Source organism: Bubalus bubalis, chromosome 4, assembly GCF_019923935.1.
Source record: "Bubalus bubalis isolate 160015118507 breed Murrah chromosome 4, NDDB_SH_1, whole genome shotgun sequence".
Lineage (NCBI taxonomy): Eukaryota > Metazoa > Chordata > Mammalia > Artiodactyla > Bovidae > Bubalus > Bubalus bubalis.
In genome coordinates, this window is record NC_059160.1 from 163,051,057 (window position 1) to 163,064,423 (window position 13,367).

The 13,367-nt window shown below is 38.6% G+C and overlaps 1 protein-coding gene across 5 annotated transcripts in view; it reads right to left on the reverse strand.

Annotated features, from left to right (window-relative positions):
• Window positions 1-13,367, reverse strand: part of PARG (poly(ADP-ribose) glycohydrolase) — a 111,651-nt gene that overhangs the window by 28,883 nt on the left and 69,401 nt on the right. For all 5 annotated transcript variants that reach the window (XM_044942431.2, XM_044942429.2, XM_044942428.2 and 2 more), the window contains one exon: window positions 6,251-6,398. In XM_044942431.2, coding sequence (XP_044798366.2) covers window positions 6,251-6,398 — 148 coding nt within the window. The remainder of the gene's footprint in view (window positions 1-6,250; window positions 6,399-13,367) is intronic.

Genomic DNA, 13,367 nt, shown 5'->3' on the forward strand with positions numbered 1-13,367 from the left:
TGGGTTTGATCCCTGGATTGGGAAGATCCCCCAGAGATGGAAACGGCAACCTGCTCCAGTATTTTTGCCTGGAAAATGCTATGGACAGAGGAGCCTGGCAGTCACAGAGTGCTGGACACGACTGAGCACGCAGACACATGCTAGAGAAGCCGGAGACACCTGACTCCATTTATGCAAGGCTGGGGAGAAGCCTGGTCTACTGGCATGATGGGAAACCAAGAGATGAGAACAACCTTCTTCTGTCTTTGGCCCTGCAGTGGACAAATCTGTTTATTATTCTTAGCGTTAATAATAATAATAATAATGCCTACTCTGACCTCTTAATTACAGAAAACAAACACCTGTCTTTTGAAAAGTGGTTGAAAAATATAAAATACCAATGATCAATTTCTATTGCATTTTAGAACGGTTTCTGTCTTCTTTCCTAAGAAAACAAAGTTAAGTTTATTTCCTTCAGGTTTGGGAAATCAAAAATGTACATACAGATGCTTTTGCTCTCAACAAATTAAATCCTGAGTTTTCTAAGTAAACATCTTTCACAACTATGTTGTTTGTTCTGAAAGACAACTGCCCTTAGCTTGTTTAAAATTTAAATTTATTGATAAACTTTTCTGAAAATGCAAAGGTAAACAGTGATAACAGCAAAGAAGAGACAAAAGTCTGAATGACCTTTGTGATAGCTCTCCCTAGGGATAGCCTTAAGACTTCATGCTCAAAGATAAATCTTCACCTAAGTTAAAAACTTAAGGAACCCATTTAAATCTTTTCAAGAGCTTATTACAACTTTATGAGTTTTAGATTTAGTAGTAAGAAAAATTCTTATTTTCTTTTACTAGTAATGAAAATTTATGATGAGAACAGCAAAAAATAATTGGAGATTAAAGAAATTCTACTTACTAATGGGTTATGCCCCTAGCAAGAAGGTTTATTCAAAAACCATCTACCCCAGTTTTATTAGTATCATTAAAACAGTGGTGATTATGCAGCAGAAAGAACACTCTTGCCTTTCATTCCCATGACTAACAAAAATTAAGAAAAGCCAAACTCCAACTGAATTTGGATCCTTCCCAAGGAGCTGGTTCATCAGTAGTGATGTAGGGCCGACCGACCTAGACAGCATGTTCAAAAGCAGAGACATTACTTTGCCAGCCAAGGTCCGTCTAGTCAAGGCTATGGTTTCTCCAGTAGTCATGTATGGATGTGAGAGCTGGACTGTGAAGAAAGCTGAGTGCCAAAGAATTGATGCTTTTGAACTGTGGTGTTGGAGAAGACTCTTGAGAGTCCCTTGGACTGCAAGGAGATCCAACCAGTCCATTCTAAAGGAGATGGGTCCTGGGTGTTCTTTGGAAGGAATGATGCTAAAGCTGAAACTCCAGTACTCTGGCCACCTCGTGAGAAGAGTTGATTCATTGGAAAAGACTCTGATGCTGGGAGGGATTGGGAGCAGGAGGAGAAGGGGACGACAGAGGATGAGATGGCTAGATGGCATCACCGACTCAATGGACGTAAGTTTGAGTGAACTCTGGGAGTTGGTGTTGGACAGGGAGGCCTGGCGTGCTGCGATTCATGGGGTCGCAGAGTCAGACACGACTAAGCGACTGAACTGAACTGAACTGAGGGCTGCTTTTGTAGCGATGGGCACCTCTAGTGTTCCTCAATGAAAAGTACCAGTACTATAAACAATGGGTCCACTTTTGTCCTTTCTATCAGTTCTGTTGATACTCACAAAAGATACAAGGACCTGTGATGTTTAGGACAATTTGATTCACTAGAGGGCAGGTTTTATATTAAGCATACCAACATTCTGCTCAGTGTAAGTTTCATGTCTAGGCATCTTCTTTATGTTCTCACAGAAATATCAAAACAATATGACAGCACCACAGTAAAACCTTTTAGTACCGAAGCTATTTACTGGATGTTCTGGGGGAACATTAGGGGAAAAGCAAAGCAGGGGGAAGATCAGAGTTTTTAATTCCCTCCCTCTATCCATACTTATTGAAAGGTTTTAACTCATGACTGCTCCAGGGAGAATTACAGCAAGTAGAGGAATAACACTGTCTGGATAAAAGTATTTGCCTGTTTGCATGACCTGTTTCATATTCATTTAAAATTCTGATACCAACCAGATGCCCCACAATGATGATAAATTTAATTTATTTCCAATTTCTCAAACTCTTCTACAGATTCAGGCAGCACAGTCACAGCCATTAGCTCACTGAGCCTGGATGAATCATTGAAGGAATGGAATTGATCAGGCAGACAGATTGCAGTACATGGTTAAGAGTCTCCAAAGAAGGGAGATGGCAGAAATCCAACATCAAATAGATGATGAAATGGCCATTTCCATTAAGGGAACATCACATCACAGATATTAATTAGGAGGCACTAAAATAGAGTTAAGTGGATATGGGGAAAATGCCGAGTTGAAGTCACCCCGGGTGTCCTTAGCCCGAGGTAATTACAGATGTGAAGGTGAGTCATGGATCTGCGGTTTTCCATCTATTTTGCAATGGCTACAGGTAAATTAGACCAGATTTAACTCCAGAGTGATGAAGCTTTTTTAGACTGGAGAGAAACTATCCTCAAAAAAGAAAAAAAATCTAATGTTTTACTAGTCCCAAGGAAATTACATCTTTTATTTAGAGAAACATTAATGGGAAATGACAAGAGACTACTTCTCTAGTACGACAGAAGTGAAGGAAACGAAACAATCAGCTCTGAGCTTAAATGCCCTGCACTCCAACAGATCTTTCACAAATTCATCTTTAAAAATGGATGGAATATTTTGTTCTGAGTCTTCAGTTCAAACCTAGCTTAACAGCTAAAAATTAAAAATCTTAAAAAAAATAAAAATAAAAAAATAAAAATAAAAATCTTTTAAGAGTATTATTTGATACACTCAAATACTGGAGACAATCACATTCCAGACCTTCAGCACCCTCTAAAACAGTCTGAGACCAATATTCAAAGTATTCATAAGCCCAACAATGAATTTACGACAGCTTAATTTTTTTGTTCTGTACTTCCTTACACTTTGTCCCCTAATAACTTCTAACTGCATCCTTCTTCTCTGCATACATAATACACAACAAATGCAGACAGACAACCAGTGTGTGAGTTGAGACAGTGCTGAGAATAAAAGGGTTTTATCTTTCTCTTTTAGTGCATTTTGGATCAACCTCAGAATACTGGATGAAATGCTTCAGGTTATTAACTTCAGGTTATAGCTGCGTTTCTGTCAAAGAAGAAATTTCTTTGCTGAAGTTCCATTCTAAACTTTCCACAAACTCAATCAACAATTTTTATTTTTTGCCTTACCTCACCAAAACAGCAGAATCACTAGGATATTATAAAAAATAATATAGCATTACCTAAAAGGTGTGGAATAACTTGTTGAAAGCCCTTTCACCTACAAGCACTTCTAAAAGATCAGGACACATCAGCAAAAATGACAGCATAAAACCTCACAGAATTCCTTATCCATAAAGATAATAAGAACACTGGTAAACTTGTGAGAATCCTCTTTTTCTGAACTGTAGGAATTAACCAAAGGCTTGCAGCAGTCTGAGAAGTGTTTATTAAAGACAAATTGACTGAATATTGGTAAACACAGTAAGTTGTGTTTATCTTGATAACAAGCCTCACTCTGATCTTGAAGCTCCATGCAAGCAGGAAGAAGTGTCAACTGCCTGGTAGAGTGGTGAAGGTGAGCCCCAACAAAAACACAGAGCCCTTTGGCAAAGAATGAGTGACTTATAAGTTCTAAGCATTTAAAGAAGTCTCCGTCTAATCATTAGCTAACCACTAATCTAACCATCCAGAGACTTTAGTGACCACACATGAAATATAGATTTCACAGTATTAGGAAAGTAACTAAACAAACAGCAACAAAAACAAACCATGAGGAAAAGAGAAAATCTGATTCCAAGAGTTGCCACATTTAAAATGTGCAGTTTTCAAAAAATTGAGACATGCAAAGAAACAAGAAAGTTGGGTCCATATTCAGGGAACAAAAGTATTCATGAGTAACTGTCCCTGAGAAGCTCAGATGCTGGACTTACTAAACAGAAACTTTAAGTCAAATGTTTTAAATATGTTAAAAACAAACAAACAAACAAACAAACAACCTAGAGAAAATTATGTCTAAATAACTAAATGAAAATATGAGAACAATGCCTCACAAATAGAGAATCTCAATAGAGATAAGAATCAAATAGAAATTCTATAGTTGAAGAGTATAATACCTGGAATAAACATTTCACTGAAAGGATTAAAAAACAGATTAGAGATGGCAGAAGGAGGAGTCAGTGAACTCAAAGATAAGTCAATTAAAATTATCCAGTTTCAGAAACAAAAAGAATGAAGAAAAATGAACAGAGTTCAGAGACCAATGGGCTATCACCAAAGGTAGCAACTAAACTCCAACTCTGGCCACCTGATGTGAAGAGATGACTGACTGGAAAAGACCCTGATGCTGGGAAAGACGGAAGGCAGGAGGAGCAGGGACGACAGAGGATGAGATGGCTGGGTGGCATCACCAACTCGATGGACCTGAGTTTGAGCAAGCTCCGAGAGTTGGTGATGGACAGGAAAGCCTGGCGTGCTGCAGTCCACGGGGTCGCAGAGTCGGAGACGACTGAGCGACTGAACTGAACCAACACGTGCATAATAGGAGTCCTAGAAAGAGAGAGGAGAGAAAGGGACACAAAAAATACTTAAAGATATAATGGCCAAAAATGTACCAAATTTATATAAACATTGAAGACATTCAATGAATCCAAATAGGATAAAGTCAGAGAGATACACACATCATGGAACAGCTGCAAGACAAAGAGGAAATCCTGAAAGCAGAACATAAGGGACAAAATTTAGGTACATCCCTGTAGGCTGCCTACAAATGTATCTGAGGTAAACAGTGTGGCCCCAGAGTCTTAGTCCCGTCACAGCCCTCTTGGTAGAGGGACTAGCTGAGTTATACATTTGACAGAACTAACAGGACACGGTTTTCATCCCACTGTCATCTTTGAGAATGACAATCAACCAAATTCTTCTACACTTAGTCTGTTAGTCTGCTGCACTAATTTCAAAGTGGGAATAGACTGAAAGAGGAAATGAATCTTCTTTTGCAGAAAGAAAAAAAGCATCAGCAGCTGATGGCTGGTTATGGCTTTTACATGGGAATGTTCTTTTAGGTGGGCTTCCTAGGTGGTACAGTGGTAAAGAATCTTCCTGCCAATGCAAGAGACACAAGAAACATGGGTTCAATCCCTGGGTCAGGAAGATCCCCTGGAGAAGGAAACGTCAACCCATTCCAGTATTCTTGCCTGGAAAATTCCATGGACAGAGGAGCCTGGTGGGCCACAGTCCACAGGGTTGCAAACAGTTGGACGCGACACAGTACATGCTTTTAGGTACCTGAATTAAAAAGCCTTAACTTCCCTACAGTGGCTGATCAAGAGTTTCTTAAGAGTTATGAGTTAACCATCATTTTTTTTATAGCTTATACACAAGCAAATACTCTGACATAGCGATATTACAATCTAGAGAAACTTAAGGAAAATGCTGTAAATCCTGGTAATAGGCCTGTAAGTATAAATTTGACTGTGTTTCCATCTTTTCTCCTCCCATGTTAACATAAGTCAAAAAGGCACTATGATAATCATACTTTTTCTCTTAAGATTAGAAATTAGAATAAATATAAGGTTACTGATTTATTTCCCTTCTATAAAGCTCACTGTTGTATTGACCCTCTTCAAACTGCAACTGTTTTTTCTACTTAGTGTGTTCATACTGAAGTACAATGAATCACTCTGGAGGTATAATAAAAGGATAGTAATAGGATTCATGCTCAAAGACAAATCACTATCTTTTTTTTAAGGGTACTGTATCATAAAAATTTCAAACTAGAGAGTAACTGAACCATTTTTACCCTTGTTCTTCAGATAAAGAAACCAAGAAAGAAAATGTGGGGATAAAATATCTCACTCAAGATTATGAAAATGAAACAATTAAAAAAAAACAAGTATAAATTAATGAAATAAAATATTAAGACTAATTCCTTTGTTGTTCACCAAAAACTATCACAACATTGTTAACTGGCTATACCCCAATACAAAATAAAAAGTTTTTTTTTTTTTAAATATTGGGACTAATGTCCACAGAAAAGAAAAGCTATAACTGAGTGGCCTCTAGTCTTCATGATCGTCACAGACAGAGAACTGTTCCATTGTCCAGATGTCTCAGAACTAACCTGTGATGATAAGACATTCATTGTGATCCAGCACCTCAGTGAAGAGCCGTGAAACAATCAACTCAGGGTTGATTAAAAAGCGGATTTCTTCTTGCACAAGTCCTGCACTGGTCACACCACCTCCAACAAAACGGTTTGCGAAATCCACCTATTTGGGGAAATGTGACATGTTAAATGCTGATTTAAAATACCTACATTTATGGTTAAGAAGTACTCCCTCTAAGCTCTGCCCTTGCTTTCCTTCCCCATATAAACCAATCCCCAATTTTTCAGTCTTCCCAGGGATACTGGGTTACGGCTGACTGCACTCTCTCCACTCCACTGCAGTTGGCATCTCGGAATATTCCTTTGGATTCCAAAACCTTAGAATGAACTTAGAATACAGAGCTTTTAGGCAAAAGCCTCAATGTAATCATATGGGCTCTTGTTTAGAAACCTTATTTGTGCTCCAAGGGCTACAAATCAACGGAGGTTTTATCTGGAAAGGTTTTAAGGTCATTTCTCTACCATTCACTACTCAATTTCCGTTTATGTACTTCATATGACATAAATATAATTACACAAACATATCTCATCTTATTGTGCTTTGCTTTATAGTACTTCACAGATATTGCAATTTTTTTTTTTTTTAAAACAAACTGAATGTTTGTATCAACCCTGCGCCAAGCAAGGCTCTTGGTGCCATTTATCCAATAGCATTTGCTCACTTTGTGTCGTATTTTGGTAATCCCTGCAATATTTCAAACCCTCAACCAGCAAAAAGATCATGACTTGCTGAAGGCTCAGATGATGGCTGGAATTTTTTTTGGCCAGAAGTACTTTTTAATTAAGGCATGCACATTTCCTTAGACATCAGTGCTATTGGACACTTAAAAGACCACAGTATAGTGTGAACATAACTTTTATAAACATTGGAAACAAAAAAATTCATGAGACTTGCTTTATTGTGATAGTCTGGAACTGAACCCCTGATGTCTTCAAGGTGCATAGCCTGTATCTGTTTTATATAAAATGGCAATCAAACCCTTGTCCTTAAAGATTTGAAAAGTTTAGGAGGTAACCTTTTGTGAGTAATTTCTTTTTTTTTTCTTTTTAAAAACTTAATTTATTTTTAAATTGAAGATAGCTGCTTTACAGACTTATGTTGGTTTCTGCCAAACCTTAACATGAATCAGCCATAGGTATACATATGGCCCCTCCCTCTTGAACTGCCCTCTCACCTCCCTCCCCACCCCACCCCTCTAGGCTACAGAGCCCTGGTTTGAATTCCCTGAGCCACATGGCAAATTCCCATTGGCTGTCTATTTTACATATGGTAATATAAGTGTCCAGGTTACTTTCTCCATACATCCCACCCTCTCCTTCCTGCCCACCCTCCACCCATGTCCATAAGTCTGTTCTCTATGTCTGCGTTTCCACTCGGAGAAGGCGATGGCACCCCACTCCAGTACTCTTGCCTGGAAAATCCCGTGGACAGAGGACGTTTCCACTGGTGCCCTGCAAATAATTTCATCAGGACCATCTTTCTAAATTCCATATATATGTGTTAGTGTATGACATTTGTTTTTCTTTTTCTGACTTAGTTCACCCTGTATAATAGGCTCTAGGATGAACCTATTATACTCTATTATACACAGTATAATAACTTTTTAAGGGACAAAGATTTCTTCCTTCTAAATTTAATCACAAGCCCCAAACTGCATAAATATTACAAACTTTTTGTTTTAATACACCTAAGGCAGGAAAAATGAAGATAAAAAAATTTAGTTTAACCAGAAATTAATACTTGAAATTTAGTTTAAAATTACATGTAAGTTTTCTATGGAGCACTATGATGGGATCCCCAGGTTCCTACTAATAAAGGTGGGTGGGTTAGACAATCCTCAAGAGAAAGTGAACTCTAGAAGATAGAGAAGGACAGGGAAGCCTGGCTTGCTGCAGTCCACAGGGTTTCGAAGAGTTGGATATGACTTAGCAACTGAACAACAATGAGAGAAAGCAAACTCAGCTTGCCAGGATTATTTGTCTTAAGCTTACTATTGTCCTCAAAAGTATGCCAGGCTCTATGGGGCAACACGTAAGAAATGGTTTCTAACTCTGTCGTATTCTATTTGAGGAGTTCTGTATGCAGGTCAAGAAGCAACAGTTAGAACTGGACATGGAACAACAGACAGGTTCCAAATCAGGAAAGGAGTACATCAAGGCTGTATAATACGTCACCCTTATTTAACTTATATGCAGAGTACATCATGAGATATGCTGGGCTGGAGGAAGCACAAGCTGGAATCAAGATTGCCGGGAGAAATATCAATAACCTCAGATATGCAGATGACACCACCCTTATGGCAGAAAGCGAAGAAGAACTAAAGAGCCTCTTGATGAAAGTAAAAGAGGAGAGTGGAAAAAGTTGGCTTAAAACTCAACAATCAGAAAACGAAGATCATGGCATCTGGTCCCATCACTTCATGGGAAATAGATGGGGAAACAGTGGAAACAGTGTCAGACTTTATTTTTTTGGGCTCCAAAATGTCTGCAGATGGTGACTGCAGCCATGAAATTAAAAGACGCTTGCTCCTTGGAAGAAAAGCTTTGACCAACTTAGACAGCATACTAAAAAGCAGAGACATTACCAAGAAAGGTCCATCTAGTCAAAGCTATGGTTTTTCCAGTGGTCATGTATGGATGTGAGGGTTGGACTATAAAGAAAGCTGAGCGCCAAAGAATTGATGCTTCTGAACTGTGGGGTTGGAGAAGACTCTTGAGAGTCCCTTGGACTGCAAGGAGATCCAACCAGTCAATCTTAAAGGAAATCAGTCCTGAATATTCATTGGAAGGACTGAGGCCAAAGCTGAAACTCCAGTACTTTGGCCAACTGATGCAAAGAACTGACTCGTTGGAAAAGACCCTGATGCTGGGAAAGATCGAAGATGGGAGGAGAAGGGCACGACAGAGGATGAGATTGTTGGATGGCATCACCAACTCAATGGACATGAGTTTGAGTAAACTCCGGGAGTTGGTGGACAGGGAAGCCTGGTGTGCTGCAGTCCATGGGGTCGCAGAGTCGGACATGACTGAGCGACTGAACTGAACTGAGATTACACATACACACCAAACTTGTGTACATACACAGTCCTATACAATGAAAAATCCAGAATTTAGTAAGTAATGTAACAGAGACTTCTATACTGTATAGGAGAACTCACTGCTGGGTCTCTTCTTTACTGTCACACTACTGCCACACTCACGACACTTCTGACACCAGATGCACGGATTTCCCACAATTCTGCAACAACCAGCTGGATGTCCTACAACCCAATTCAGTTCTGACACTCTCTACCAGGAGTCGGTGAATGACCCCACAGGCTAAGGACTCAGTCCTACAAGACTGCCCCAGTGTAGATGCCAATTCCAAGCCACAGACTGACACCGGTACTTCTCGTTCACCAGCTATCAATCAGAGCTCCCATTACCCCCTTCCAAGATTTGATGACTTGCTGGAATAGCTCACAGAATTCAGGGTAACACTTTCACTTACTGATTTATTGTAAAGGATACAGATGAACAGGGCTTCCATGGTAGCTCAGATGGAAAAGAATCTGCCTGCAACATGGGAGAACAGGGTTTGATCCCTGGGTGGATCCCTCCTCCCCTGGAGGAGGGCATGGCAACCCACTCCAGTATTCTTGCCTGGAGAATCCCCATGGACAGAGGAATCTGGTGGGCTACAGGCCATGGGGTTGCAAAGAGTCAGACATGACTGAGCGACTAAGCACACACACAGATGAACAGCCGGATGCAGATACCAGGGCAAGGTACACGGAAGGGGCACAGAGATTCCACACCCTTTCCAGGCAAGTCACCTCCCAGCACTTCCACACGTTCACCAACCCCAAAGCTCTCCAAATCCTGTACTTCGAAAATTTTTATGGAAGCCTTCAACACATTCGCATGACCAATCATTAACTGAGTCTCTAGTTCCTCTCGCTTTCCCAGAGGATGGGAGGTGGGGCAGAAAGTCCCAAACTTATAATCATGGCTTAGTCTTTCTGGTGCCCAGACCGCATACTGAAGGTACCCAGGAGCCCACCAAGAGTTGTGTTATTAGAACAAAAGATATACTGGGAAATTTCAAGGGATTCAGACACTCTTAGTTAGGAACTGGGGTCAGAGACCAAATATTAGAATGAAAGGTATTCCCAGTGCTCTCACCTCTCAGGAGATCACAGGGTTTTAGGAGGTCGGTGCCAAAAACAGGGTGCAAAGATGAATACAAAGATTTCCTATGATTTCACATATACTTTCAGACTATCATGTAAGATTTCTTAAAACTTGTATTCTTTAAAGCAATTATATGAAACGGTACTGTGAGGCCTATCTTACAAAAGTGAAACAAGAATATGAATTTTAAAATATTTATTATTTATTTTGCTGCACTGGGTCTTAGCTACAGCATGTGGAATTCAGCTCCCTGACCTGGGATCAAACCCAGGTCTCCTGCATTGGGAGTGTGGAAGCCACAGGACCACCAGGAAATTCCCAAGAATATGAATCTGCTGACTTGTAGAAATACATGTGAAAAGAGGGAAATCAGGAGAAGATAAAGTGGTCTTCTTTCATTACACAAGAACTTAGAAAATACTGAAAAATATGACTGGACAAATTTTTGAAGTAAGTCACCACAGTGAATCATATAGATTTGGGTTTATATTCTGGCATAATGAATCGAAATTAAAACTTTAGCTGATATAGAAAAATAATTTTCATTAAACTAGTCTACTGATTAGAAATAGTTACCTACTACACATAAAGTCTTTATACATTGGGTCACTCATTGCTTAAATTGTTCAATTCAAATATTAATGAAACATGCTGAGAACTATGGAATACAAAGATGAATAAGACGTGGTTCCTGATTTCATAGCAGTTATAGTCTAGATGGGAGTCAGGCACATAGTTAGAATGATAAGATGATTATCAAAGAACCTATTAGGATGTATTTGTTACTTCCGAAATAATACAATTAACTAGAAGTGGAGCATGGGGAGAACAGGGGAGCGTTACAAAGGATGCAGCACTCCATTGAGAATTTCCTGGCATTTAGGCTGAAGGAATCACTGCACCAGGACATGGGGAAACCACATGCAAAGAGCTGTATGAAGAGAGTGTAAGCAGAGTCCTTTGCCTATCTGCAAAGTACAGTATGTGGAGAGTTAAAGTTGGTAATGAGCTGGTCTGGGGGCCAAGAAATTTATACTTAATTCTGAAGATTCTGAGAAAGATTCTAAGAAAAAGAACAACTGTATCTGTGTTTTAGGAAGATAATTTAGACCAGAGTTTAAGGAATGAACTGGAAAAGTAAGAGCAGAAAGACTGGTTAGGTAAATACTGAATAGTTTAGACAAGCACTCCTAGGCCCTCGAACAGGTCAGTGGGAGGGAAATGAGACCCAGCAAAGAAATAAAATGAACAGCTCTTGAAAACTGAGAGATTGGCTAAATATCATGATACTCTGAATAGAAATGAGAAACAAAGAAGGTCTGAGATCAGCTAAACTTAATTGTTACTGGAACAAGATGCATAACTAAATTTAAAAGATAAGCTCTATTCAATCTATATCGTACTTGAAAATGATAAACGAAATATAGTTAATGCGCATGCTATTGTTCATTCTTTGAATAAAAGGCCAACATTTATTACTTAAAAGGGATGCACAGAAACAAATACACTAAACTCAGTATACCTCTGAAAGCAGGAGTCTTTTAGAAAATCAAAGTTTCTACTACTTAAAAAAGTTCTTAATTAACGGCTCTCTATTACAGGTGAGAAACCTGTTCCAGTACATGAAAACAAGCACATGAGTGCTTCTTTATTTTTAGCCTTTTTCCAACTCACTTTACTTTAAAGCTACTTGTTCAGCTTACTTAGTTTCTGAATTATAACTTGATGAAAAGAGAGAAATGATAACACTCCTTAGAGAGGTTTTGTTGTTGTTGCCATTCAGCATAATGTAATTTATACCCTACACCAGGAGCTTTGGAGCACTGCAATACAATACTCCCTGATCTCCTGGGGATACATGGCATTGGTAGGGAGAAAAATAAATAGAAACCTTTATGGTATTCTTTTAATCACCAAGGTTTCACATTTCATCTATAATACATTCCAAGGAAGTGGGGAGAATCTCAGCCTTGAATGTTGCTGAATAACTCCTTGCTGAATTGCACTGTAAGGAAAGGTCAGCATTCCTGTGGTGCTAACAAGCAGTAGCTTGTTTATTCCATGTGTATTAAGCCTCCCCCAGTTAATCCAAGATGTTAATGTAGGTAAGAACCTTGTCAAGATGGAAATGTGGGGGAAAAAGCGAGTCATTCAAAACAAATTTTAGCCCTATTTCAAAATTATTGCTTTATTATATAGAAGAAAAGGGACTTATTAAATACAAATTCTAGAAAAACTTAAGTACCGGACAAAAATTAATTCAGTTATCCTAAGTATTTTAGTCTATAATCTTCATCACTGGATGAAGGTGATTTAAAACAAAATACAGTCTGCCTCTTTGAAAATATTAAATACAAATATGTCTAAATAAAAGGTCATTCTAAAAAGAATGTAGGCACCTACCTAAAGCATATGCATGAAATAACTAGCCAAATGCAAATCAGTCAGGTCATTTTATAATAAATATTTAAAAAAATAGTCCACATTCAAACAAACTGTCCATTATTTAATAACTGCGTTATTTAACTTCTAACCCTATATAAACGTAAGGCTCTGAAGAAAAATCAGCTCTTCTTAGTATAAATGAAATGGTGTACAAGTCTCTTTCAAAGAAAATCAGGATTACAATGCTCTCATAAATAAGATAAAACACAAACATTTCATCTCTGATTAGTGATTTTTTTTTTTTTTTAAAGATCACTATAAAGCAAAAGGAAAGCACATGTTGGGGTTAGGCGTTACAACAATTTAAAGCTAGATACACAAAACGTTTTATTTGTTAACTCCTTTTTCCAAAAATATATTTTTAAGTAATGGCAGTGACATAGAATAATAAAAATTGAGAGATGGACAAAATTACCTGCTCTGAAACAGGACATCAAGAGTCAGCAAGGGAGAC